Source organism: Octodon degus, unplaced genomic scaffold, assembly GCF_000260255.1.
Source record: "Octodon degus isolate 3935 unplaced genomic scaffold, OctDeg1.0 scaffold00011, whole genome shotgun sequence".
In the NCBI taxonomy this organism is placed as follows: Eukaryota; Metazoa; Chordata; class Mammalia; order Rodentia; family Octodontidae; genus Octodon; species Octodon degus.
In genome coordinates, this window is record NW_004524587.1 from 26122030 (window position 1) to 26145485 (window position 23456).

General features: G+C 48.0%; 1 protein-coding gene across 3 annotated transcripts in view; it reads right to left on the bottom strand.

Moving 5' to 3' along the window:
- Positions 1-1013: 1013 nt before the first annotated feature.
- The window catches only part of Adgrg3 (adhesion G protein-coupled receptor G3), a 31142-nt gene continuing 8699 nt past the window's right edge, over positions 1014-23456 (bottom strand). Inside the window, exons 3-13 of one of the 3 annotated variants that reach the window (XM_023709440.1) lie at positions 17398-17572; positions 13255-13390; positions 11601-11747; positions 10926-11060; positions 10420-10459; positions 10225-10325; positions 9983-10095; positions 7185-7369; positions 6983-7076; positions 5988-6262; positions 1014-2862 (exon numbers count right to left, since the gene is read on the bottom strand). In XM_023709440.1, the coding sequence (XP_023565208.1) occupies positions 2747-2862; positions 5988-6262; positions 6983-7076; positions 7185-7369; positions 9983-10095; positions 10225-10325; positions 10420-10459; positions 10926-11060; positions 11601-11747; positions 13255-13390; positions 17398-17572 (1517 nt within the window). In that variant the 3' untranslated portion in view covers positions 1014-2746. Of the gene's footprint in view, positions 2863-3731; positions 3747-5987; positions 6263-6982; positions 7077-7184; positions 7466-9982; positions 10096-10224; positions 10326-10419; positions 10460-10925; positions 11061-11600; positions 11748-13254; positions 13391-17397; positions 17573-23456 lie in introns of those variants that run through there. The other 2 variants (XM_012513562.2, XM_023709441.1) reach the window with 2 other exon arrangements.

Consider the following 23456-nt stretch of genomic DNA (forward strand, 5'->3'; position numbering starts at 1 on the left):
CAGTCTCCGTGTAGGGTGTAACACTCTGACCCTGCAAGTATCTTTCCATGTCTGGAGGTTGTCTCCTCCCCTGGTGCCCGCTTTCATTAAGACTGACAGTAATTTGAAACTTTGATACCTCCTGTGCATTTTAGTCAGTTTTTGGAGCATCTAAAAAGCAAAATCAGCTGGAATCATTATTGGGGTTGTATTCATAGATTAATTCATGAGGGATTTTAGATCTTTTAATACTAAGTCACCTGAGAACACAGAGCAAATAAGTCTTCTTATGTTCTGCCTGTTTGTTATGTTGTAGTAAGAACACTGACGAGGAAGACACAGGAGAGAGAGGAGGCAGAGGCCCCAGAGAGAGGGGCTGCTCTGCCGCTAGGGGCCAGGCAAAGCTGAGTCACATTCACAGCAGGCCCAGGGACAGGCACTGGGCCATCCAGAGCCAGCGTCTCCCATACTCTTTCTGTCTGCATACCCGGCTGCGCAGGCCAGGAAGTAAGGCCTGGGCCTGGCCCTCGGCACCTGCGGAGCAGGGTGGGCAGCAGGCAGGTGGATGCAGGGATGTTTCCAACCGTGGTGGTTAGTGCTGCCAGTGAGGGTGGGAGCTCTGTCTGTCAACCCTGGTCTTCAGGTCTTAATCCCTCCTAGCTGAGCACGAGACCTAGGCCATTCAACCCCTGCCTCATTGTGCGGTGGAAAGCCAGCCGGGAAAAGGTGGCTACCTTCCTGTCTGTGCTGGAAAGCCCAGCTATGGGCGTGTGTGCTTGGATCAGCCTACATCCTACTCAGCATGTCTGGCCAGCTGCAGTTGCAGCCTCCCCTGGGTTCAAGATGAAGACAGGTGATAGTCTGGGGGGAGGAGCCAGCCATGCGAGAGCCTGGCCCCAGCATGAGCCCGGGCTTAGGAGCAGCTCTGGCTGGGAGGGGTGCTGGGCCACCATTTCCAAGGTGCCTTCTCTGAGGCAAATGGCCAGGGGGAGCCAACCAATTCTTACTGAGTGAGTGCTGCATGCTTTTTAAAAAAATCATAATGCTCTTAGGAGGAAGCAGGGACTTCATTATCCCTATTTTAAGGGAGGGGAAATAAGGCCTGGAGAGGAGGGGACAGGCCCAGGGTCACACAGCTCCAGAGGAGCTGAGTCAGGCCTGTCAGACACCAACAGGAACAGGTGTTGCTCTGGTCAATCAGGTCACTGACTCAGAGACTTTGGGGTAAGGGAGCAGAGCCCTTCAGCATGAGAAACAGTTGTCTGTAAAGATAAGTCCCCAAAGTCACCATGCTTGTCCATTAAAGCACACCATGGCCCCTCCGTGTCCACACCCCAGGATTTCCCTTCCAGGAACACAGCGGCTTGCGCAAAGCAAGAGACACCTTCCTGTCTCTCCTGGCAACAACACCCTGCTGCTGGGTGGGAGGAGGGAGAAGGGAGGGTGCTTCCCCAGTGGACCTCTGCACCCCCACTCCCAGAGAGCAGCCCACAGTGTGGGGGGCTGTGGGGAGTATCTGAGAAAGACACTGAGTCCTGTCTATAGAGTCAGTCCATGGTGACATTGGGTGGTCAGGTGAGGAGGTGGGTGGCAGGCTAAGACCAGAATGGAGTGACAGCTTGTGGGGAGGGGACAGATGCTGTCCTGGCCCTGGCTATCACTCTCTGCCTGTTTCCTGTCCATGTCTGTCAAGGCTCTCTGCCCCACCCCCCCCACGTGTCTCTCCTCTATCTCTACTTTCTGCTGCTTTTTTGTTTCTTACTGGCAAACCTGCCTGCAGATCGGAAGAGGCACAGCTACTGGAAGTGATGTCCCTGGGCCGGGTGTGGCCTCACTTAGAGTCCTGCCAATACATCATTCTGCTTGACCAGCAAATGTGAGAGTTTATTGAAATATCTGGGCCAGTTTGGCTTGACATGGGCCAGCCCTGAGCTCGGACTGGGCTGGAATGGTGAGTGAGGCTGCTCTGCTCCCTACTTGTGGAGAGGATGTCCACTCTGCCTAGCAAGCCCTCTCCCCACCACCCCTTGACCCCACACACTGAGTGGATGGGGGTGCGAACCCTTGACCCATCTTGACAGCAGATCAGAGGTCTAGCTGCCCACCTAGCGGTTGGTGACTCATACACTTTAGGGAGTGTATATGGTGGGCAGCAATCTCTGAAACCTTTGTACCCAGGCCCCTGAGGGCTGGAAGCCACCTGAATGATAGGGGTTCTTCCATGAGAATGGGCACTGGTAGGGTGGGCAGAGATTAGGATCAGCCCATCCTCAAAGCTAACTTCTAGTCTACAACTCCCTCTTGCCCCAGGGGATAATGGCTTCCTGAATACCCTTCAGGGACACAGGTAGCCAGAGAGTAGAGTTGTGACAGGGAGAAAAGAGGGAGAGGCGTGCTCTTTGAGGGGGTGTTGTGCAAACCAGACTGGCTGTTTGGGCTCAGGTCCTGCTGAGACCAGAAGGTGGGCAAGGGTGGCAATCCAGAGTGCTTTGCTGTGCAGGCAGGGAAGGAGGCGATGGTGGTGCTCTTTGTTGGCAGGCATCTTGGGGCCACAGGAACTCCCGTTTCCTGCTAACCCAAACATGTGGACTCTCAGGTCCACGTCTGTCTCTGAGTGGGACATACGTGGCCACGTGGCCCAACCTGGTCCATCATCTCCCTCTACAGCCGCAAAGTACAGAGAAGGCGGCTGAGGCCTAGGACAAAGCAGGGAGACACAGAGGTCACGCAGTGAGCCAGAACCGATGAGAAAGCAGGGCTGTGCCTCCTACTGTTGCGATGTGGAGTGGGCTTGGTCCAGGCGGGCGGTGGTGCCAGAGGAGGGGGATTTGGAACTCAGACTTGGAAAGTAGAGGATGGTGAACCAGCAGAAGATGAAGACACCTGCAGAGGAGAGAGGAGCTCGGTGAGCTCAAGGCGCTGGGCAGCCTGGGAGGCAGCTGCTGAGGTCGAAAAGGTCCTTCTGGGGCCAGGGAGATGGCTCAGTAGAATAAGTGCTTCCCTGGCAAGCACAGGGGCCTGAGTTCAATCTTTGGTTCCACGTTAAAAAAAAAAAAAAAAAAAGAAAAAGTCCTTCTATAAGTGTTCAAGGGCTTAGAAAAAAAATCAGGCAAAAATAAAACCTACTCCTATAGAAAAACCGAAAAGAAATCGTGCAGATGAAAAATAAAGACCTTGAAATATGCACCTACAATGGCTGACCAAAAGACAAGGTAAATGTTTATAAGGTATTGCAGGGCCAGGATATAGCGCCGCAGTGTGGCTTCTGTGGACAAGCTTAAGGTCCTGGGTTTGATTCCTGGTACCAAACAAAAATATATCTCAGTAAAAAACACATTGTTGTGAATTTCCCTGCAAATTACTCCCTCCACCTCTTAATACGCTTATCATTTTTTCTACTTCTAAGCCATTCCAGACATTCTTGTGCATGTCATTTTGAGGTGTGTTAAAACATAACGAATGTTGCTGCAGAGAGCCATGCTATGGGAAGGCGGGCCTGTAAGAACACCAGTGAGCCTTTGTCCACCCGATTCACTGGACCTGGCACCTGTGACTTCTGGGCCTTGACCATGAAAGGTAACTATTTTTAGTTGATTCAGTACATCGAGGCATCCGTAGCAGTGCAAGTAAGGACAGAGTGGTAAGAGTGAGACAGTGTATTCGAAGTGAGAGAGAAGTCTTTGGAGAGGGATTAATGACCATGTGTTTTTTGCTCTTACTTTTCTCTATTTAAAACACACTGTCTGTTTCGATCTCACTTCATACATCTATCACAGAAAAGAAAGAGCCACATAAGGGAATTTTCGGACATACAAACCCAGCACCATTACTGCATGTCTCTTAGTCTGCTCTTTTTTCTGGGACAAATACCCGACACCCAAAATGAAGGAATGAAAGGTTTGTTTAGCTCACAGTTACTGGAGGTCTCAGTCCACACTCCGCTGGCTCCAAGGCAGAGCGGCACATGGCAGAGAGCAGCCTTCATGGTGGTGGCAAAGAGCAGAAAGCGAAATGGAAGAGGAGCAGCAACAATGGCCACGGAGAGCAAGCCTGTCGCCCTTACGTTGCACTCAGCCTATCAACCCCAGGCTGGGTGTAGTACTCACACCCATAATCCTTGAGCATGAGTTAATCTCAAACTCTAGAAGTCCCTGCCCCATGACTGCATGAGGCTTTGGGGGGACAACTGGATACAACCCATAACACTGCATGGGGCTTCTCTACTGTTCCTCTATAAATAAATATTATGGAAAGAAGAGGGAAGGAGTGGGATGTAGGAAATTAGAGGAAGTACAGACATTGACCGAGAAAGAATATGAGTACGTTTAAAGGAAATACATAACTAAAATGCTATACCACAATAACAATATTGAGAACTGTTCCATGGGTAATTAAAATGTACCCAGGGCTCTGTTGGGAAGAAGCTAGAAATATCAAATAATACAGACTCAGTTGAAGCTGAACTAAATAGACTAAGCCATGCAGGCTGAAATATCAAAATAACTTCTGCAAGAATGTCATAATCTATAATTTCAAGATGTATCTGTTGGGAGCAACTGAAGCTGAAATTGATCCTATGTGGGAAGCAGGATGAGGCCTCACTGTCTAAGCAGTCAAGCTACCGTAGTCTTGAATAAAACATCCTGCCTGGACATTGTGGGCTATTGGTCCCTAGGCAACCTTGTATCTTGTAGCTTTGCAAAGGTATAGATAAAGACCCTTAGTATTGTTCAACAAGTCATTTCACCAGCCATGCAGATGAGCCACCACCTAACCCAGCTCTTGTCTTCTTGTCCATCTTTTCCTCATTCCTGATGCCTTTTCTCCCCACATACAATGGACCACACCAAGAGACTGACTGATCCCTACATATATCTCCTCCCAATCCTTAACCAGTGGGACTTTCCAGATATGGGCTTAGGATTCTTCAGCTGAGAACAACCTCAGAGGGCACTAAAGTAATCATTTCTACTGCTATTAATATAGTCCCACACACCAAAGACCTGCAAAGTCCCACACATGCACAATTAGTTATTCATTATGAAATCTAGAGAGATCAGCATTGAGATTGTCCTGCCTATAGAGATGAGGGGCTAGGGATGTGACCCAGTTGGGGTAGTCCTTGCCTCGAGTGCTCAAGGCCCTGGGTTTGATCCCCCAAACCAGAGGGAAATAAAAAGAGTCAGATGAATGAGGATCAAAAGAGGTGAATAACTTGCTGGAGGGGTGGGTGGAGCTGAGAGTTGAATCCACATCTGCCTGGACCCAACCACCAGGCACACAGTGTCATGGAGTCCTGGTTGTGAGTTTGTATCTACTACATCTAGGGTGGCTGGCTTCCTATTGATTGCCGCAGATGGGAGAATCTTGTCACCTCCTTCTTGCATGTTTGTTACCTTCATAGTCAGGCAGGATGCTGTTTTGAGCTATGTATATGTGAATAAGAAATCAAGGAGCAAAGAGCACAGGTGTGGAGTGGAAACTGCGGCCCACTCTCTGGAATCTTCCTTTCCTAGGCTCTCAGAGGAAAGAGGAACTGGGCCAGGTAACTGACATAACAATCAGCCCTTTCCTCCCTCAACAGCTCCTTAGAGATCCTATCTTTGTCATGTGGACATCAAATCACATGACTTTGCCATCCTGATCACATCTGATTGAACCAGAGATGGTCAGCTGACTTGCAAGATCAGAGAGAGGCAGCCATGTTGGACAGCCACTAGGGGCCGTGGTAACAATGGTCAAGAGAAAGAGAATAAAGTTTCCACAGACACCTTATGAGAGAACAAAAGAAAGGAGAAGAATATGCTTTGGTGTGAATGATTTTTCCTGATTCTGGTACCAGCCCTTATGAATCAGCCACCTTTGCTGTCCCATATCCTAAGAGAGCACCAGATATGTAAAATTAATATGTCCAATCTGTACTAGTTTTTGTGGAATCCTGTTTGCTGCAAACACCCTCTTTCCCACCTCCCAGCAGCTCCACAGCCTCCCTGGTCCAAGATCCTCACCTTGTAGGGAGTTGAAGAAGGCAAAGATATAGATGGTGGACAGGCCTAGTGGTGTGAGGATGGCCAGCCCCCAGGTCATGCCCACCAGACTTGAGAGGCCCAGCACGGTGAGAACAGCCTTCCAATTCTGTCTCTTCTCCTTGTTCGCTGTGACACTGGACAGAGTGAAGATCTTCCAGGACACTAGGGCCAGCACCACAGCACCAAAGAGGAAGGTGATGAAGAAGTAGCCATGGACAGTGGCATAGAGGGCAGGTTCTTTCTGGAACCAACACCTGGAGGGAGCGGATGACCTCTGGGGCTGGAAAAAGATCCCCCTGGACAGCAAGCCCCAGGAAGTCTCCCTGGATAATCTTTTAGGATCAAGAAGATGCCTTTTCACTGTTTCTACTCATATGCCCCTCCTCTCTCCTGAGCAAGGAACCAGCCTGGTAGCTCTTCAGATAATGGGTATAAAAGAGCTGAATCAACCCATGTTGTGTTTCATTAACTTCATATCATGTTGCATATAATCCCAAATTAGTAGCTGCAGTTGAAATCAGAAAGCTTGGCATAAACAGCCAGATTTGTGCTTCTCTTGATAGTGACCAGCAGCCCCTTAGTTAGACAGGTGACTCCTAGCCACTGCCATCCTCCCAATTGTATAGATGAGGAGGCTGAGGCCCAGGAGAGGCCAGGCTTACCCAAGCCACACTTCTAGGGGTCAAGGAAGAGCCTGGGCTGCTGCAGTTATTGGGCAGGTTGTGCCCCATCAAAGGGCACCTGAAGTCCAGCCTGCCCTCACTCACCAGGATGAGTGCTGGGCATGGGGAGGGAGTCACCTTTTTTACTTTGTCTCCTCCCTCCTGGGCCCTCTCCCATTTCACTTTCTGTGCCCAAAGGTAGCTGGATCTGAAGATTCTGGCCTTTACATTTTTGGCTTCTCTTTCCCAGGATACCCTCTTCCCTCACCTCCCTCCAGCCCCAAGATGTGAGCTCTCTTGCCTGCTACTTACAGCTCCAGTGATGTACGGTTCTCTTGGTCACGGACGGCATAAAGGCCATAGCTGTTGGCACTTCCGGCACCGATGACCACTAGGGCGGGCAGGCCTGGGCATGAGGCGAACAAGCAGGCATTGTAGGGCATCATGGGAATACCTGCCTCCAAATCTCTAGGCTTATCTGAGAGGGTCCTTCCTGCTGCCCAGGAGCACTCACCCCAGCCCAACAGGCTCAGTTTCAGGAAGTAGTGGCCAAAGTAGGTGTTGAAGACCCTGATGGATAGCAAGTAGAGGTGCAAGGCTTCCAGGCCCATCCAGGTGAAGGTGCAGAGCAGGCAGTAGTGGAACACAGCACCTTGGATCCAGCAGGCCACACTGGGTGCCTGCGAGCCGCTCCCGACGCTGACCAGGAAGGCGAGGTTCAGGAAGAACAGGCTACTGCTCAGGGACATGTGGATCTTGGGGGCATCTTCTGACTTGAACCTCCTCAGGGAGAGCCTGGGGTGAGAAGGCCCATTGGGGGACCCCAGAGCTCACACCTGAGTGGGGCATCTGGGCCTGTCCACACCTTTTTGGTTCCACCCCAGTACCCCACTGCCAGGCTCTCCAGCTTCTGCCTCTGCCACCAGCCCACGTGTGAGCCCTCAGGTTCAAGCCTAGAAGTGATCTCACGGCCCATGGGTCCCTGTGGGTTGCGTTTTGCCAGGCTCATCACTTGACTCCATGTGTAGGCCAAACTCACAGCCTGCAGTTGCCTCGGTGCCTTTTGCTTCCTCCTGCTTCCCAGGCGTGGCACATCCTTGCCCCTCCTCTCAGCACCTTTTCCTTCTCCTGGACTCCACCTCTTTTTGGCCTTCCCAACTCCTACACTGCTTTCAAAACACTCTGGGATGTTTCCTTCTCGGGAAGTTCCCTTGAATGGCCCGGAGCCCAGGCTGATTTGGGTGTTCACAGCAGCGCAATGGAAGCCCCGTCCTCCCCTTGTTGTGCTCTTTCTGTGCACTCAGGGCCCAGCATAGTGGAAGATGGGCCCTGGATTCATTGGCTGGACAAGTGGGTGACACAGGATGGATGAGTGAGGCCTTGGATGTAGGAAGGAGAGAGGATCAGAGAGGGACGGGGACTTCCAGAGTCTCAGAGGCTTGCGCTACCTCTGCCCAGGCCTTTCTAGCAGGGCCTGCCTCCTTTCCCCACGGATCCCCCACTCTGAATTCATTGTAAACCAAGTCCAATGGGAGGAGCCCAGGGCAGCCTGGAGGAGCATAAGGGACAATGTCACCTTCACCTGAGTTGCCAGCCCCATCCCTGGCACCTGGTAACATTTTTACCTGGCGCTCTAAGCCCAGTTCATTGGTCCAGCAATGCAGCCAGTTGGCAAATGGTGCTCAGCTTGTTGGAGATGGTGACAGTGTCAGAAGCCAGGGCCCGGAGTGGGGAGGGTGGTGGGGTGGGTGGGCTCATGGGACCACTGCCCAGGGCCATGCCATGATGGAGGCACGGAGGCATGTGTGTGGGGGGAAGGGGAGCCCCAGACTGGAAGAGGGGGACCTGAGTGCTGCCTCAGTCCGGGCACAGTGAGCTGGGGCTCCAGTAATGGAGGGCAAGGCAGGATAGGTTGGGCTGCTGCTCTCAGGTCCTGGGGCTCCTTAGCCAGGAACAAGGATCAGGAAAGTACGGGACAGTGCTCTCTGATGTTCCTGCCTGCCCTGCTTCAACTCCCCACTTTCAATGCAGCCCCTGGTGACCCCGAAGAACTACTCCACACACGCAGCTCTGAAGCGCACAAGGCAGTGACTGCGCTCCAAGAGCAGGTGTCCAGCCAGGCCTGGCCAGCAGTGCTGCCCTGCCTTCCCCCGGCTTCAGCGCTCTCCTGCCTTCCCCCGGCTGCAGCGCTCTCCTGCCTTCCCCGGGCCGCGTGGCTGCAGGCAGCGCTGGTCCCAGCTGCAGTAAAACTGCATTGTACTGTGTGCATGGATAAACTATGCACACACACACACACACACACACACACACACACACACACACAGAGCAGGCCTGTGTCATGTCTGCAGGGTCCTAGTCTATACCTTACTGCCACCATCGTGACATTCTGAATAATTTTGCTGTTGTTATTGTTTTGTACTCCTGGGGATTGAACCCAAGGCCTTCACACTGAACTATACCATCAGGCTTTTTTATTTTTCATTTTCAGATGGGGTGTCACTAACTCACTAAATTTCCCAGGCTGGGCTTGAACTTGCCACCCTTCTGCTTCAGCCTCCCAGGAAGCGGGATTACAGGTGTGCACCAGCATATCCAGCCTGGTTTTTGAGACAGCGTCTCACTATTTCATCCAGGTTGGCCTTCAACTCCCTATCTAGCTCAGTTTGAGTTCAAACTCACAATCCTCCTGCCTTAGCCTCCCAAACTGTGGGATTACAGGCACGTACCAATGCACCTGTAATATTTGTACAAGGGGACATGTATTTTTATTTTGGGCTGAGCCCTACAAATGATATCCCTACTTCTGGACACACACACACACACACACACACACACACACACACGTACATTTAAAATGATGAAAACCTTAAGAGGTCTGTACTGCGGTCGGCAGCACTGTATGCTATCAACATCCTGGCTTACTACTGTACTTTGTTACATAAGATGTCACCCCTGGGGGAAGGTGGGTCAAGGGACTATGTTCTCTGCTAATTTTGTGAGTTCTAGTTCTTCTATAATTATTTTAAAACACATTTTTAAATAAAAGAGACCTCAATCTTAGGGTTGTATTTCTGCCTGAGCCTCTAAGGAGCTGGGAAGGGCTGGGTCTCCCAAAGGTCCAAGTGGGGAGCTGCTTCACAAGCGGCAGAGACTGTGGGGACCTCGAGGCCCTGGGTTTCTGCCACTTGCAAAAAAAACAGCCCTGACACCTTTCAGCCTCCAACCCTGCGTGGTCAGAGAGAAGACAAGGCATGAAGAGGATGCCAGGATGAGGGCCAGAAGAGAGCATGTAGTGCACTTGGGGTCACCTACCTGAGAACGATGTAGAGAGTGATGGCAAAGATGAGGAAGATCATGGACACCCCACAGCCTGCCTGGGAGATGCGTGTGAGGACCATCACAGTGGCCCTGTCCAAGACTGGCCTCTGTGGATGACCCCAGAGTGGCCACATGAGCTAGAGGACAGGCCCATGCACCCCAAAGGCCTGGAACCTCATAGAGAATCCTCCCTGGGGAAGCCCACAGGACTCCCAGGGTTGAGTGGTGGCTCTCACCAGGAGCAGGGCAAAGAAGGTCAGGTGGTCACAGCGGCACACGGTCTGCTCTGCTCCCAGCTGGGTGGAGCAGCCCCTGGAGGCCCAATCTCCTGTGGGCCCTGGACGGGAGAGGAACACAGAGGAAGGAGGAGGGGGTCCTCTGGAGCCTACACCCTTCTCCTACCTCCCCCAGAGAGGTCCTCCGGGCCCTACCTTTAGTTATATCCCAGAACACGCAGGTGAGGGTCATGTTCTGAAACCAGAGAGTCTTAGTGAGGGTAGGCAGAGGAGGGTGGCCTAGCCTTGACCACATGCCTGCAGGTTGTATAGGGCATCCAGCCACACTGACGGACGCACCCTGGACCAGCATGCGCGGGTGCTAACACGGCATGGAGCAGTGAGGGAGGGACTCCAGGTCAGTGTGCATGTCTGTGCATATTATCCAGGTGGGTGTGGATGCAGTGTGCACAGAGGTAGGTTTGCCATGCCCTCATCTTTACTTCTGTGAACACAAGAGTGTGTGTGTGTGTGTGTGTGTGTGTGTGTATGTGTGTGTGAGCACAGGTGCACACGGGCCCTAGGTGAGCTATGTCCCTAGGCACAGTTGTGTGTACGGCCCTGGTGGGTGTGGAAAGGAAAAGGGTAGAAGCTCCCATGCATGCCTGCTCCACTAGCCTGTCTGCCTCGCAGTGCTTGCCAGGCCTGGATGGGGGACTCACCGGGGGGTGACGATGGTGTGAGAAGGTGATCTCCAGAGGCTCTGAGAGCCCAGTGACAGGCGCTTGGCCCACACTCAAGCCTACCACGTGGTTGTTCAGCACACTGCTGCCCTCCTCCTGGAGGAGCCTAGGGCCCTGTAAGGGCAGATGGGAAGGCTTGGCTGCAGGAGGGGCTGCATCATCCCATCTGGCTGGGGGCTGGGAACCTCCAGGACCTATGACCCTTGCCCAAAGGCAAAGTCTGAGACTAGGGAATCAAACGGCTATGGGGATGCAAGCAGCCTTCTTCCTGCTACTCTGCAGCCCCCCACTCTTCAAGGGCTGGTCCAGGCCTTGTGCTTCAGCATGGTTGCAAAGCGATGTTCCTGAGAGTGCTGCATAGCTGGCCTTCAGGGTTCCTCTGTGCTCTCAACTGCAGGGGTACAGGGCTAAGACCAGGATGCAGAGGGGGCCTCCAGATGCACAAGCGCGTGCACATTCTGGGTCTGCAGGACAGACTCTAGAGCCAGCTCTGGAGTGACCAGGCTGCCTGGAGACCTCAGCTGTGGAAGGTCAGCACCACCTACTCCCTCCCCACTGACCCAGAGTCCCCAGCAGGAGCTGTGGGTTATTGCACCATGATGGAACTAGCATTGAACCTCCCAGTTTCCAAGGCACCAGCAGGCTGCTCCTCACCTTGAAGATGTTCCCTGAACCGATGTCTAGAACTGTTACAGCCAAGCGCACCATAGGCCTGTTGCCTGGCAGGGATCCAAAAAAGCTCTTGGGAAGCCAGACTCTGTCAGAGGGCTTGTCCTCACCCTCCATCACTTGATTTGGGATCTGCAACCACAGACCAGAGTTCCCATCTTTACTCAAGGATTCTGGTTCTCGACACAGGTCCTGCCATTCCCCAGCTGAGACAGGAAACTGAGGCAGCTGGCGGAGGGGCAGCACCTGGAGACCATTAGCTCTGAGAGGCAGGGTACAGGGCTCTGTCCAGACGCTGCTTCTCCCAGGCCGTGGGCCTGGGGACAAGGAACAACACATACGGACTCCACCTTCCCAGTGTGGAGAGCAGAGCTAACCATGTGGCCACCTGCCAGGCTGAAAGTAGCTGTGGGGGGATGATGCCCAGGCAAACTCAGTTTGCAGGGGGGTCAGCTGTGCTGCGCTTTGGGTGTCAAGGTCCTAACAGCCCCTGTGTCCACACCATGGGGCTTGGTAGCAGTGGTGTCTGGTTTCTACCTTGGAAATACTGGAAAGAACAAAGTCACAGGGCAGAAATTCAGGAAGGGAAATGACAGGAATATAAGAATTCACATGGAGTGTGAAATCAACAATAAATTAAAAAACTAAGAATGGTCAGAATATTAGAATAAGCTGCAGCAGTAGTTACAAAGCATGCTTTGTTCATCTTCTCATCTCCCTGGTTCTCCTGCGCTGCACCCTGCTCCTGCCGGCTGCTGGCCTCAGAGGCATCCTGTGTGCACACTGGAATGGCGGAGCTGAGAGAGCTACAAAGTTCAACTTTGTTCTCGGCCCAGCCCATGTCAAAAGGAAGTGTGGATGATACCTGGGGTCAGCCCACACCCATGAGGAGGGCTCAGCTATTTGGCTGATATAATAAAGGGTTGAGAAAGGGCCTCTCTTCCATTTCCCCTTCTCCACACATACTTACAAGTCCATTACTAATAACCGGCTTGCCTGGCTTCCTGGACCTTCATCCTTGGGTTCATTTCCCTGGGGAGGCTAGAAACTTGCTGAGCCCTCACTATGCCAAGAATTTCCTGTGCACTATTTCACTTGATCCTCCCAGTCGTCTGGGAAGTAGGCAATATCTTCATCAGGGAGGAACCTGGGGCTCTGAAACAGTCACTTGCTCCAAGTCACAATGGCTGATAAGGGCCAGAGGTGGAAACTGAATCCAGACCAATGTAAATGTAGAGTCCTCTTATTTAGCCCTTTAGTTACCAAGTGTGCCATTTCCTTGGTTTCAAATATACTTCCTGAACAGAAGAGCTCATGGGTATTACAGATAAACACTCAGGCCACAAAGAGGGAGAGGCATTTCCCAGAGGACACCTAGTGTAGTGGTGGAAAGGCCAGAACGAGATAGAGCCTAGGTCTCTATCACTGACCTCCACATGTCTATACCAATGAGCTGAATCACCTGCCCAGGTTCTGCTTGTGCAGTTAGCTCATTAGCACTCATTAACAAGATGGCAAAGCTCTCCCGAGTGGGCCTGGGAGTCTTAAGTATGATGGGCACCAGGGCAGGATGTATCTCTCAAAGTAAGGAAGTGAGCACAAGATCTGAGCCAGCCAATAGGCACGGGGAAGCCGTCACCTGGGAGGGTTTCAGAGAGAAGAGCAGGTCTTCTGAGGTGTCAGTGCTGATGTTCTGGATCAAAGACTTCACAAAAGGCCGGTCCACAGTCCCCATTGAATTCTCCACCAGGTAGGACTCATAGTATAGCCAGTGTCTGCAAGGGAAGGGGGAAGGAAGGTAGCATTGTGCAGGCTGAGGTACCCTGCACAGGCTGCTGCAGCGACAAGCCTGAGCCAGCACATCAAAAACTTGGACTTGAGCTGGGGAGATAGCTCGGCAGTCTAAGCACCTGCCTGGCAAGCACAAAGGCCTGGGTTCTATCCCCAGTACTGCATGCTGTGCTGGCTCTGTGTGCTGGCCACGATGAGTCTGAGCTGGGTAGCAAGACCCTGTACCACATAGATATCTAGACAGATAGATGAATAAATAAATAAATAGATTTTTAAAATCCTCAAACTCCCTGTAGGAGGTCCCAAGAGATTTAGCTACAGGTTTCTCTGAGTATTGTCTGTGTCTTATCTTTTTCTTTTTGTGGTAAAATATATAGAACAAATTTTTCCATTTTAAAGTTCAATTCAGCGGCAACAAGTACATTAGCAGTGCTGGGCCATCACCACTAACTAGTTCCAGAATATTTTTATTACCCTCAAAAGAAACCCCAGTTGCCTTTAAACAGTCACCCCTCCCTCTTCCCCCAGCCATGAACAAACATTAAATCTGCTTTAAATCTCTATGACTTTTTCTACTCTATGTATTTTATGTAAATGGAATCATAGTATGTGGCTTTCATGTCTGGCTTTTTTTTTTTTTTTACTAGCACATCCATGTCAAAGCACATGCCATTGTTTTATTCCTTTTGAATGGAAGAATACAATTCTATTTTATGTATGTACCACACCTTCATTGTGCATTCATCTCCTGATGGACAATTTGGGTCTGTTCCACTTTTTGGCTATTGTGAAGAGTGCTGCTGTGAAAAACCAACGTGCAACCTTCTATTCGAAGCCTCGCTTTAAATTGTTTTGGACGTACATATGGGAATTGAATTCCTGCATTGCATGTTAATTCTTTGTTTACCATCTTAAGGAGCTGCCACACTTTTCCACAACTCTTCTACACCATTTCACACTCACACCAGTGAAGCATGAGGGTACCAGTTTCTCCCTATCCTCGTAACTACTTACAGTTTTCCCTTTTTGTCTTGTTCTGCTTGCACCCATCCTCATGGGTGTGAAGGTACATCTCACTGCGGTTTTGATTTTTGTATTTCGCTAATGTTCAGGGAGGTTGAGCATTTTTTCATGTGCTTTTTGTCCTTGCACCTCTAATTTGGGAAAAGTCTCTCCGCACACATTAGCACACTTATTGACTACTAGAAATCTAACTTCTGAAAGTTGAGCCCTGCAGGAACTGACCGCATGGGAGCACAGGTGGTGTGGGAACCACACACAGCACAGAATGTGATAGGCAAGCTGGGTGCGCTCTCCATGGTTCTGAAAACTGTACCGCCTACCAGGTTCCTTTTCTGGGGCCAGAGATCTGTCCAGCCTTTCCTAGCAATTGCGAAAAGTGCAAGAGAAGTGCAAGCTGAAGTAGTACTGGAAGGGAAGGGAAAAAAGCCAGACTACAACTACGGGAAAGGAGTAGCTGTGGAGGCAAAGACGGACCCTTTGGTTTTTGTCATAATTTGTGAATAGTGACAATAATCAAGAGGGGAAACAAACCCTAAGGAGATTACAGAAAATATATTATACAATTGAAACAGTAAGGCAGACAAATATATGCAAATACACTTGAATGGAAAACTCATAAGAAAACTAACTAGCCAGAAACAAAGACTAACTGGTCCTAGCTTTTATTTACCTTTAAAATATGAAAGGTCTGGCCAAATAGCTCAGCGGATTACAGTGCCTGCAAGCAGGCAAAGAGTCTGGGGTTTGAGCCCCAGGCCTCCAGTGCTGGCCTTGCCTCCGGGGCATGCTGAGATGGCAATTGAGACTGGGCGTGGTGGCGTGTGCCTGTAATCCCAGCTTTTGGGAGGCTGTAAACAGGCGGATCACTAGGAGTTCAATCTAGTAATGAGACCCTGAACACCCTGTAGACCTTCTCCCCCCAAAAAAAAATCTAGATGTGAATTCTTATCTTATACTGCTTTGCCCTCTATGTTGATTTGGACTTTGCTATACCAGAATCAGGGCTCACCTTTGACACAGTGTCCAGTTTCCATACTGCCTCCAGGTTCCCTCATGTGTTTAATCCAGAAAGCTGCCTTATACACCTGTGCCTGGTGACTATTTCCTATGGGACAGCTGGAGTCAACCTACCTACCTACTGGCTCCCCTGAATCTCCCACCCTGCAAAGCTCATGCAGATTTGATACGGTGGCTGCCTCTCTGACAGTGGGACTCACTGGAACTCAGGCCTACCTCCCATAAATCCGCTGATTAAAACTCCCCTTGGGAAATGTTTGGATAATTCCCTGAGCACCAAGAAAAGAGTTTTGGCCCATAGATATCTCTTTCTGTCCTTGCTTCACTCCCTGACATGTGTGTCCTGGGAGAGAGGAAGGGCTTCAGTGTACAACACCTCAGGGACCAGCTCCAAAAGTTTCTTTGTCCCCTGCCCTGATCTCCCTTCTGATCAAAGTTGCCCATAACTCCTCTGGGTAGCAACAAAAGCACCTGGCTTATGGCTGGTGCTCCCTGACTATTTGTTGAAGGAATGAATGAAAGTCTATTCTCACAGGCTTGATGTTAGAACAGAAATATGACTGAATAACATTTTTCCAGGGGCTTGATGTCCTCTGACCTCCCCAGTCTTTTCCTGTCTAGGTGCACAGTGTACACTGCTGATAGCAATGTCATTCTGCAGCCACACCCCACCTTGGCATGGCCCCTCCTGTACATTTACCTTTGTGTCCTTCCCTAAACTCCAGCAATCCTTCTAAAATTCAGAGTTGACGACACTCATTGTTTTTTTTTTTTAATTTTATTTATTTAAGTGTGTGTGTGTGTGTGTGTGTGTGTGTGTGGCCAGCTCAGCCCACCAGGGGGCGGGGCTGGCTGGCATGTGGTGCTGGGGGATTGAACCGCGGTCCCTGTGCTTTGCTAAGCTTGTTCTAAGTAGGTGTTTTAGACCACTGAGCCATCTCACCAGCCCGACAACACTCATTGTGAGCTTAGGATTTGTCATTGCTTTGCTTCCCAGAGTTGGTCTAGGCCATATAACATGCCACTCCTTAGTCCCAGCTCACATATCTAGTTCTGTTCCCTTTCTGTCCCATCTTGTCTCATGTGGCCTTCATCTCTCAGCACTTTTTACTCTCAAGTTTCAAAGTATTACAGTCCTCTGCAGTTCTACTGCTGTATCACCTGCTACTGCCTGGTCCAATGGGAAAACCCCTTTGTACTCTTCAAAGCCCTTCCCTGGTTGCTTCCCGAGTGAGGCTTTGTTAGATGTCCCTTCTCTAGCCTAGCATGGTGCCTTCTTTGCTCTCCTATGCTCATGTCATTGGCATCTCAAAGTGAAACTCTCAGGTTAGATTTTTTTTAATCTTAGAGATAAGCAACTCCTCCAGGTTCCTGCTGCTGAGCACAAAACCAATACCCCCTGTGTTGCTCACCCAAGTGGCAGAATAATCAGATCCTGGCCCAGAAGGCTGGAGCTGTTCCCTTTCCACAAGAAAGGGGATGATGAGCTGGATGAGCTGGACACATAAAGCAACTGTGAAGCCTGCATTGTCTCTCTGTGGTCTTCCTGCCCCTGTCTCTTACTATAAAAGACTCTTGTCCAGCTGTACACAGTAAGATGCTGGTTTGAGGCAAATGGGCCCCTCCATCTCCTTGGGGGCTAGCATTGAATAAATCCTTCTTCCTTTTTACCAAAATGTATGGCTTCCTTTGATTTGGTGGCAGTGAGCAGATGGATCTGAGCATGTGAACCTTGGTGTGAACACACTCTGGAGTCATCCTTATTTGGGTTTATGTCTGTCCTTTTACAACTCACAAGGACCAAGGCTGATTCACTGCTGTGTCCTCTGAGTCAGTAGGGACTTCTAGTTGTGGAAGGGTAAGATGGGAGTAGTAAGTTGGGAACACATGGCCTAATTTTCTAATATTGCCCCTGTCCCCACGTGAAAGCCCCAGAGTTCCATCCTCTCACCTCTCCAGGTTCCACGAAGTGCAGGAGTCACTGCTCCCCACCTGCCTGCAGTCAGCGAGGCACTGGATAATGTCCTTCAAGTAGTAGTTATCGGGTTGGGCCGGCTTGTTGAGGAGGCTTTTGCAGGCATTTCTTGGCTCTTCTTTTTCTGGCACAGTGGAGGACTTTGCCCCATCTAAGGGAGAGGTTCGAGCATATAGGGTCAGGATCCCACCTGTAGTCACCCGCCCCTCTCAGAGCCTCAGATCCTGAGGTGGAAGAAGATGGCACGCACATGTGTACACACACACACACACACACACACACACACACACACACACACTGAGGCTGGTAGGGTACTTTGGGGAAAGCATGGAACATAGTTCTGGACATAAAAGAGGGTGTTTTTACTGTTGCTAGTTGTATTACTCCTTTAAAATCGCCTCCTGAATAGGACCCAGCCTCGTTTTCCTGAGCTGTTCCATATCAGAGTCAAAGCCTTTATAACTGTGGCTGCAATCTTCCCAGCTAGCGGTACCATGAGTGTCTGGCTCATGGCTCCGTACACATTGAAGAACAAAATCATGAACCAAAAGAGGAAGTTAGGAGAGTTTTTATTGAAAATAAGGAGGAGAAGAGAATAGCTCCTGGATTTTTAGGAGGGTCCTGAATGAGGAAGCCACATGAGCAATCTAGAATACTTATAGGTACAACAGGGGACAGGAATTACTCAAAAGTTTAGTATTCATCTGTCATGGATGGCCATGTGAAGTTCAAGAAATGGCCAAGTGGGCACTCACAGTCCCAGTTCTTTTACATAGTGTCTGCAGCAAACTGGGATCTTAGACAGAGCTGACCATTTTGCAGTGCAATTTCCTCAGAACTCAGGAACTTAGGGGATGGCCATTAGCTCCTTTAGCTATATTAGAATATAGCCAGGGAGATGGCTCAGTGAAATAAGCACTTCCCTGGCAAGCCCAAGGGCCTTAGTTCAATCCCCGGTTCTGCCAATAAATAAATAAATAAAATATATTTACATTTTCCCTACTCTGATGATGCATCCTTAACTGTTGCTAAAGGAGAACAGGTGAAGGCTAATGTAGCTGCTTTATGCTGAAAGGGTCGATGTTGGGGAAACAACAGTCAAGGACTTTCTCCAGAGAGCTAATCTAAGGGGGTTTTGATAGATGTTGGGGATTCCACAGTTATGGACTCTCTTCAGAAGGTTTATGTGGTGGATTGTGGTAGAAGTGTTGCAGGCAGCTGAGTTATAGGCAGTCAAACAGGGCCAGGCCCTCGAAGGAGACAGTACAAAAGACAAGTTACCTTACAACTGTGGGAGGGACAGATGCTCCTCCTGGGAGCCAGACCTAAAGACCAAACAAATGCTAGCCTCCCTAAAGATTAGCATCCTGGATTGATCATTACCCTGAGAAAGCCAAAAAAGAATCCTTATCTGATGTCTACCAGATAAGGTCCTGTTTTATATTCATGCCCCCTTGCTATGTGATTCGCTTCCCCATTTGGTCCCAGACTTAATCTTACCTGAGCAATGGTGCTTGTAATCTCATTGGTTGATCATAGTTTTGTCCCACCCCACATCCACCTCAGCGAGTTCCCTTTTTCTCAACCTCATCCCCACATAGTTTTACACTATAAAAGTCCCTGGAAGAGATAGCTTCCAGGGGACAACCTGCTGGGGGGGGGGGTCCTCCTGTCCCTCTCTCAGACAGGAGCTTTCTTTCTCTCAATAAATATATTCTGCTCATAACCGCCGTTTGTTCCTAAAATTCATTCTTCAGTTTTAGAGAACATGAACTCATCCAGGTCAGGTGGAGAGATCATTTTTCCCTACATCATTAGGAGGTCACCCGCCCAAGATCAGTGTTTCTCCCTATATCAGAAGGAGTTCGGTACACTTCTTGTTGTTGCCATCTTCTTGTCCATAATGGGTGTGACAGCTTCTAGGTGAGAAGGAACCAATTTTATCAAGAGATTAAGAAGTAAGACCAGATGTCTCCTGAAAAAAATTACATTGTAAATTAAATGTAATTTTTGTAAAAAAAAAAAAAAATGCATGGCCCCAACAAGAACCAGAATGCAAAAGCTAATTGGAGAAGGAGCCAAGCTTAGATACTACTTTTTAAAGATTGGAATAGAAATTGCAACCAGCAGAGTCCTAGACATGTCTGTTTATGGAGGTCATCTATAAGTCTAATAGTTCTTTTACTATTTTAAAATCTTTTTTAACCTAAGGTAAATTATTTATCTGAAGATAAGTTTTACTTATGGTGCACCAGTCTGTCTAGTTTTTGCTGTAAGAAGATGGAAAACTCTAATTTTAGCTAAGGAATTCAAAGACTCTCTTTGGGCTTTTATAGATGTTAGTATGGCTTTTGAACCTCATTAAACCATAACAATGGCAACTGTAGCTAGAGACTCCCAGCAGAGGCCAGTGCCATTACTAGGGCCCCCTTTCTCTAGCCTATATTATTATTGTTGCTTTGTGTATATTTTGCTTGTATTTTTCTGATGATTGTTTAAGACCGAGCTAAAGTGAGACCTGCACTAATCAAAATTAGCCTCTCACCAAAGCCAGTTGGGGCTCCTCTGGAACCATGTACAGAACATCTCTGGCCATGTCATCTACCCAGATGGGTCATGGTCTTGCTTGATAGCATGGCTTCCCCTGAAAACATGGGAGACATTTCTCTCTTTAGTGACCCTCTTTGGTATACAGTTGTGTATCTGTTGACAACAATCTCTCTGCTCAAGGGATTGGGTGACTCACTAGAGTTATAGAAGCTCATAGAAAGTTCTCCTTCTATTCAGGGTCCCTTTCGATCTTGGAGGCCAGGGACAAAATATTGGCTATCTTTGTAACCCAGTTATCCTTTTATCTTAGATCTCCAAACTTCAGTTCTTAAACACCCAGGAGAATAGTTATAACATTATTGCAGCAGGAGCCATAGTTTTAACTATCTTATCTAGCTTTATATTTCATTACCTTGAAATATAAAGTATGACCAGAGAACTATTTTTTTAACCATCACAGTTGTCTTAGAAGTCTAATTTCTATAGAATGCTAACAGATTACAATTTCAAAGTTTTATAGAGAAATTTTGATATAGAAGCACATCATATTTTAGCATGACAATTATGATCTTATTATACGTGAATAATTAGGTTTTGTTATTTATTGCTGAAACACTTTTAAATTTCTATTTTAGTATAAAATAACTTTTTAGTCAATTATCTAATTATAAATATTAAATGACATAAAGAAACATTTACCTAAATTTGCTATTTTTATGAGTATCATCTAAGTAAAATGGACTTGTTTATAGATTATAGGTTATTAATGCCTTATCTTTAATTATTAAAGTGACATTGTCTAGACTGCACAGTGTTTAGATATGTTTAACTATAATAACACAATTATCAACTATAACAATGACACATGCATAAGCCTGAAAATCTACCCAGATCATTTGTCTGACTGTCTCTTAGTGGATTACCATGCACATTTATTATAAGAAGGTAGAAAACAAGTAAGGGAAAGCCAGGTGCTTCGGTCTGAACAAGTTCACCATCATAGATAGCGTCAGCCAGGAAGTCACTGGTATGCTACGACATTGTTCAGGTTTGCATCACTGAAGGCCTGTGCACTTGGGAAACCCAAAGTTACGGAATAGTCCCTGAGGCTATCCCTGATTATCATCACAGCTTTATAGGAATCTTTACATATGCATCTATACATACATAGTTTTATTTTCAAGGCAAAATTTAAATTCCCATAGCATGTTTAGGGTGTGTCGCTTCACTGGCAAGCATTTAAGGACACCTTCAGAGTTCTTGTAGATTTAAGAAGTGATGGCTGGGCATGGTGGTACGTGACTGCAATCCCTGCACCTGGAAGGCTGAGGCAGGAGGTTCACCAGGAGTTTGAGGCCAGCCTGGGTACATAGTGAGCTCAAGGCCAGCTGAACTATGTAGATAGACCCTGTCTCAAAAAACAAAATAAAATTTAAGAAATGGTGTTGATAACCAGGAATAGACTAATTAGCCAATTTAACTGTATTTTACTTATTCAATAACAAAATACTTATTTATGCAAAGCCAATAGATGTAGGTCAAGTTTTAAATGTCAGGACAAAATTTAAAAAGAAACCAAATTTTAATCATTTTTATGCCTAAGGTCTATAGATGCATATTATACAAAAGTGCATCTATTAGTTACTTTGAATGTATTAACTTCAGGTAGTTTTAATATTATAAACTTAACTTTAAAGCTTATAATCATGGCAATATTTTTAGACGTATATCTAGTCCCAAATGTGTAGGTTGTCATAAATTAATAGTCATTTATTTAATCAATCGCAAACTGATTATTGAAAACATTATATAAGTCAACACTTAAACAATCTCTAACTCTTAAAGCTCAATTTTTAGTAACCAAAAGCCTAACAATAGAAAAAAACCATAAGAAACTATCTTAGCAAAATATAGAATTTTTGCCTTTTAATCTAGCCTTTTAAATGTAACCAATGGAATCGCAATACCTTAAGAAAATCTTGCTGTTTTAAACATAAAAAGTTTAATCTTTGCCATGCTGGCCCCGCCCCTGGGGCACACTGAGACTGGGTGTGGTGGTGCTCACCTATAATCCCAGCTCTTGGGAGGCTGAACACAGGCCGATCACTACGAGATGGATCTACGTAGTGAGACCCTGTAGGCCCTGTAGACCCTGTACTAAATACAAAATAAATAAATAAATAAATAAGTTTAATCTTTTAATTACCGCCAGCTTAGTTATACATATTATATAATTTTGAGAGCTTGTTTGGAGGTTCTAGCAGGGGAGTGCAGCTACTCATATACCCTTGACCGAGGAATGGTCCTCCTCCATCGGGGGTGGTCGTCCTCTTTGACCGAGTGTGCAGCTTAGGGAGGGATGCACATGGATCATTGAGGGAGGAAGGGGACACCCGCCTCGCCAGCCAGATCAGCCAAATCAACCCTGGCGATCAATGGGGTGGCAGATGTCGCAGCCAGATCACCCTCACATCCAGATATTATATAATTTTAAGGATATTTTTGGAGTGGGGCTTAATATGTCTCTGGGGGAAAAAACTGGAGAAATTATAACCATCAGTGAGAAAACAAACAAGTTGGTTCAGGCAGCTCTTTTTAGCCACAGAGGGGGATTTTGTGCAGTAATTCTTCAGTAAGCGATCCCCACTTAGATACCTTTCAATTTCTCTAGATGACCCATCTTAACAGTTAAAACTTTCTTAAGCTAACTAAAACATACTACCTCCTGCAGTAGGTAGAGAGTACAGCAAACTAAGGATGTATCTTCTCAGTGAAGTGGGGCTAACAATATCTTCCTTTTAAAGTTTAGAGGACTGGGCAGGGCAGATAGCTCAGCGGACTAAAGTGCCTGCTTATGCAAGCCCAGGACCTGGGTTGGATCCCTGGCACCACATGCTATGCCAGCCCTGCCTGCAGAGCTCAATGAGACAGTACCTGAGACTGGGCGTGGTGGCACACATCTGTAATTCCAGCACTTGGGAGGCTGAAAACAAAAGGAGTCCGATCTATGTAGTGAGACCCTGTACTACATTCATTTTTGGGAAGATTAGAGATAATACACATAAAGGAAATGGCCCATTATCAGTATTCAAAGAGCCATTATTACCTATTCCAAGAGAGAAGAATTTTACTCCAAGACAGATTGCTTACATATGCATGTATGTGTCAACACATTCAGCTCTCAGTAAACGTAATGCCATGCAAGAGAGCCAACCAGTGATCCAGGCAGTAAAGGAATTTACCAACAGGCAAGGAATTTAGGAAAGACAAGAATCTATCTCAGTCAGGGCACCATGTCAGGAGAGATGGCAGGCAAGTTTCCAAGAGATGAGTTGTACCATTTAAGGGGAGAGATTGGGATGTCATAAGGGTATGAGGATATGGAAAGAAGATCAGTAAATTTGGGCAATAGAGCAATTACTCAGGAAATGTCTTTCTTAGTTCATTTAGCATCCTGTAGTTCTTCTGGGGAGAAGATACATATA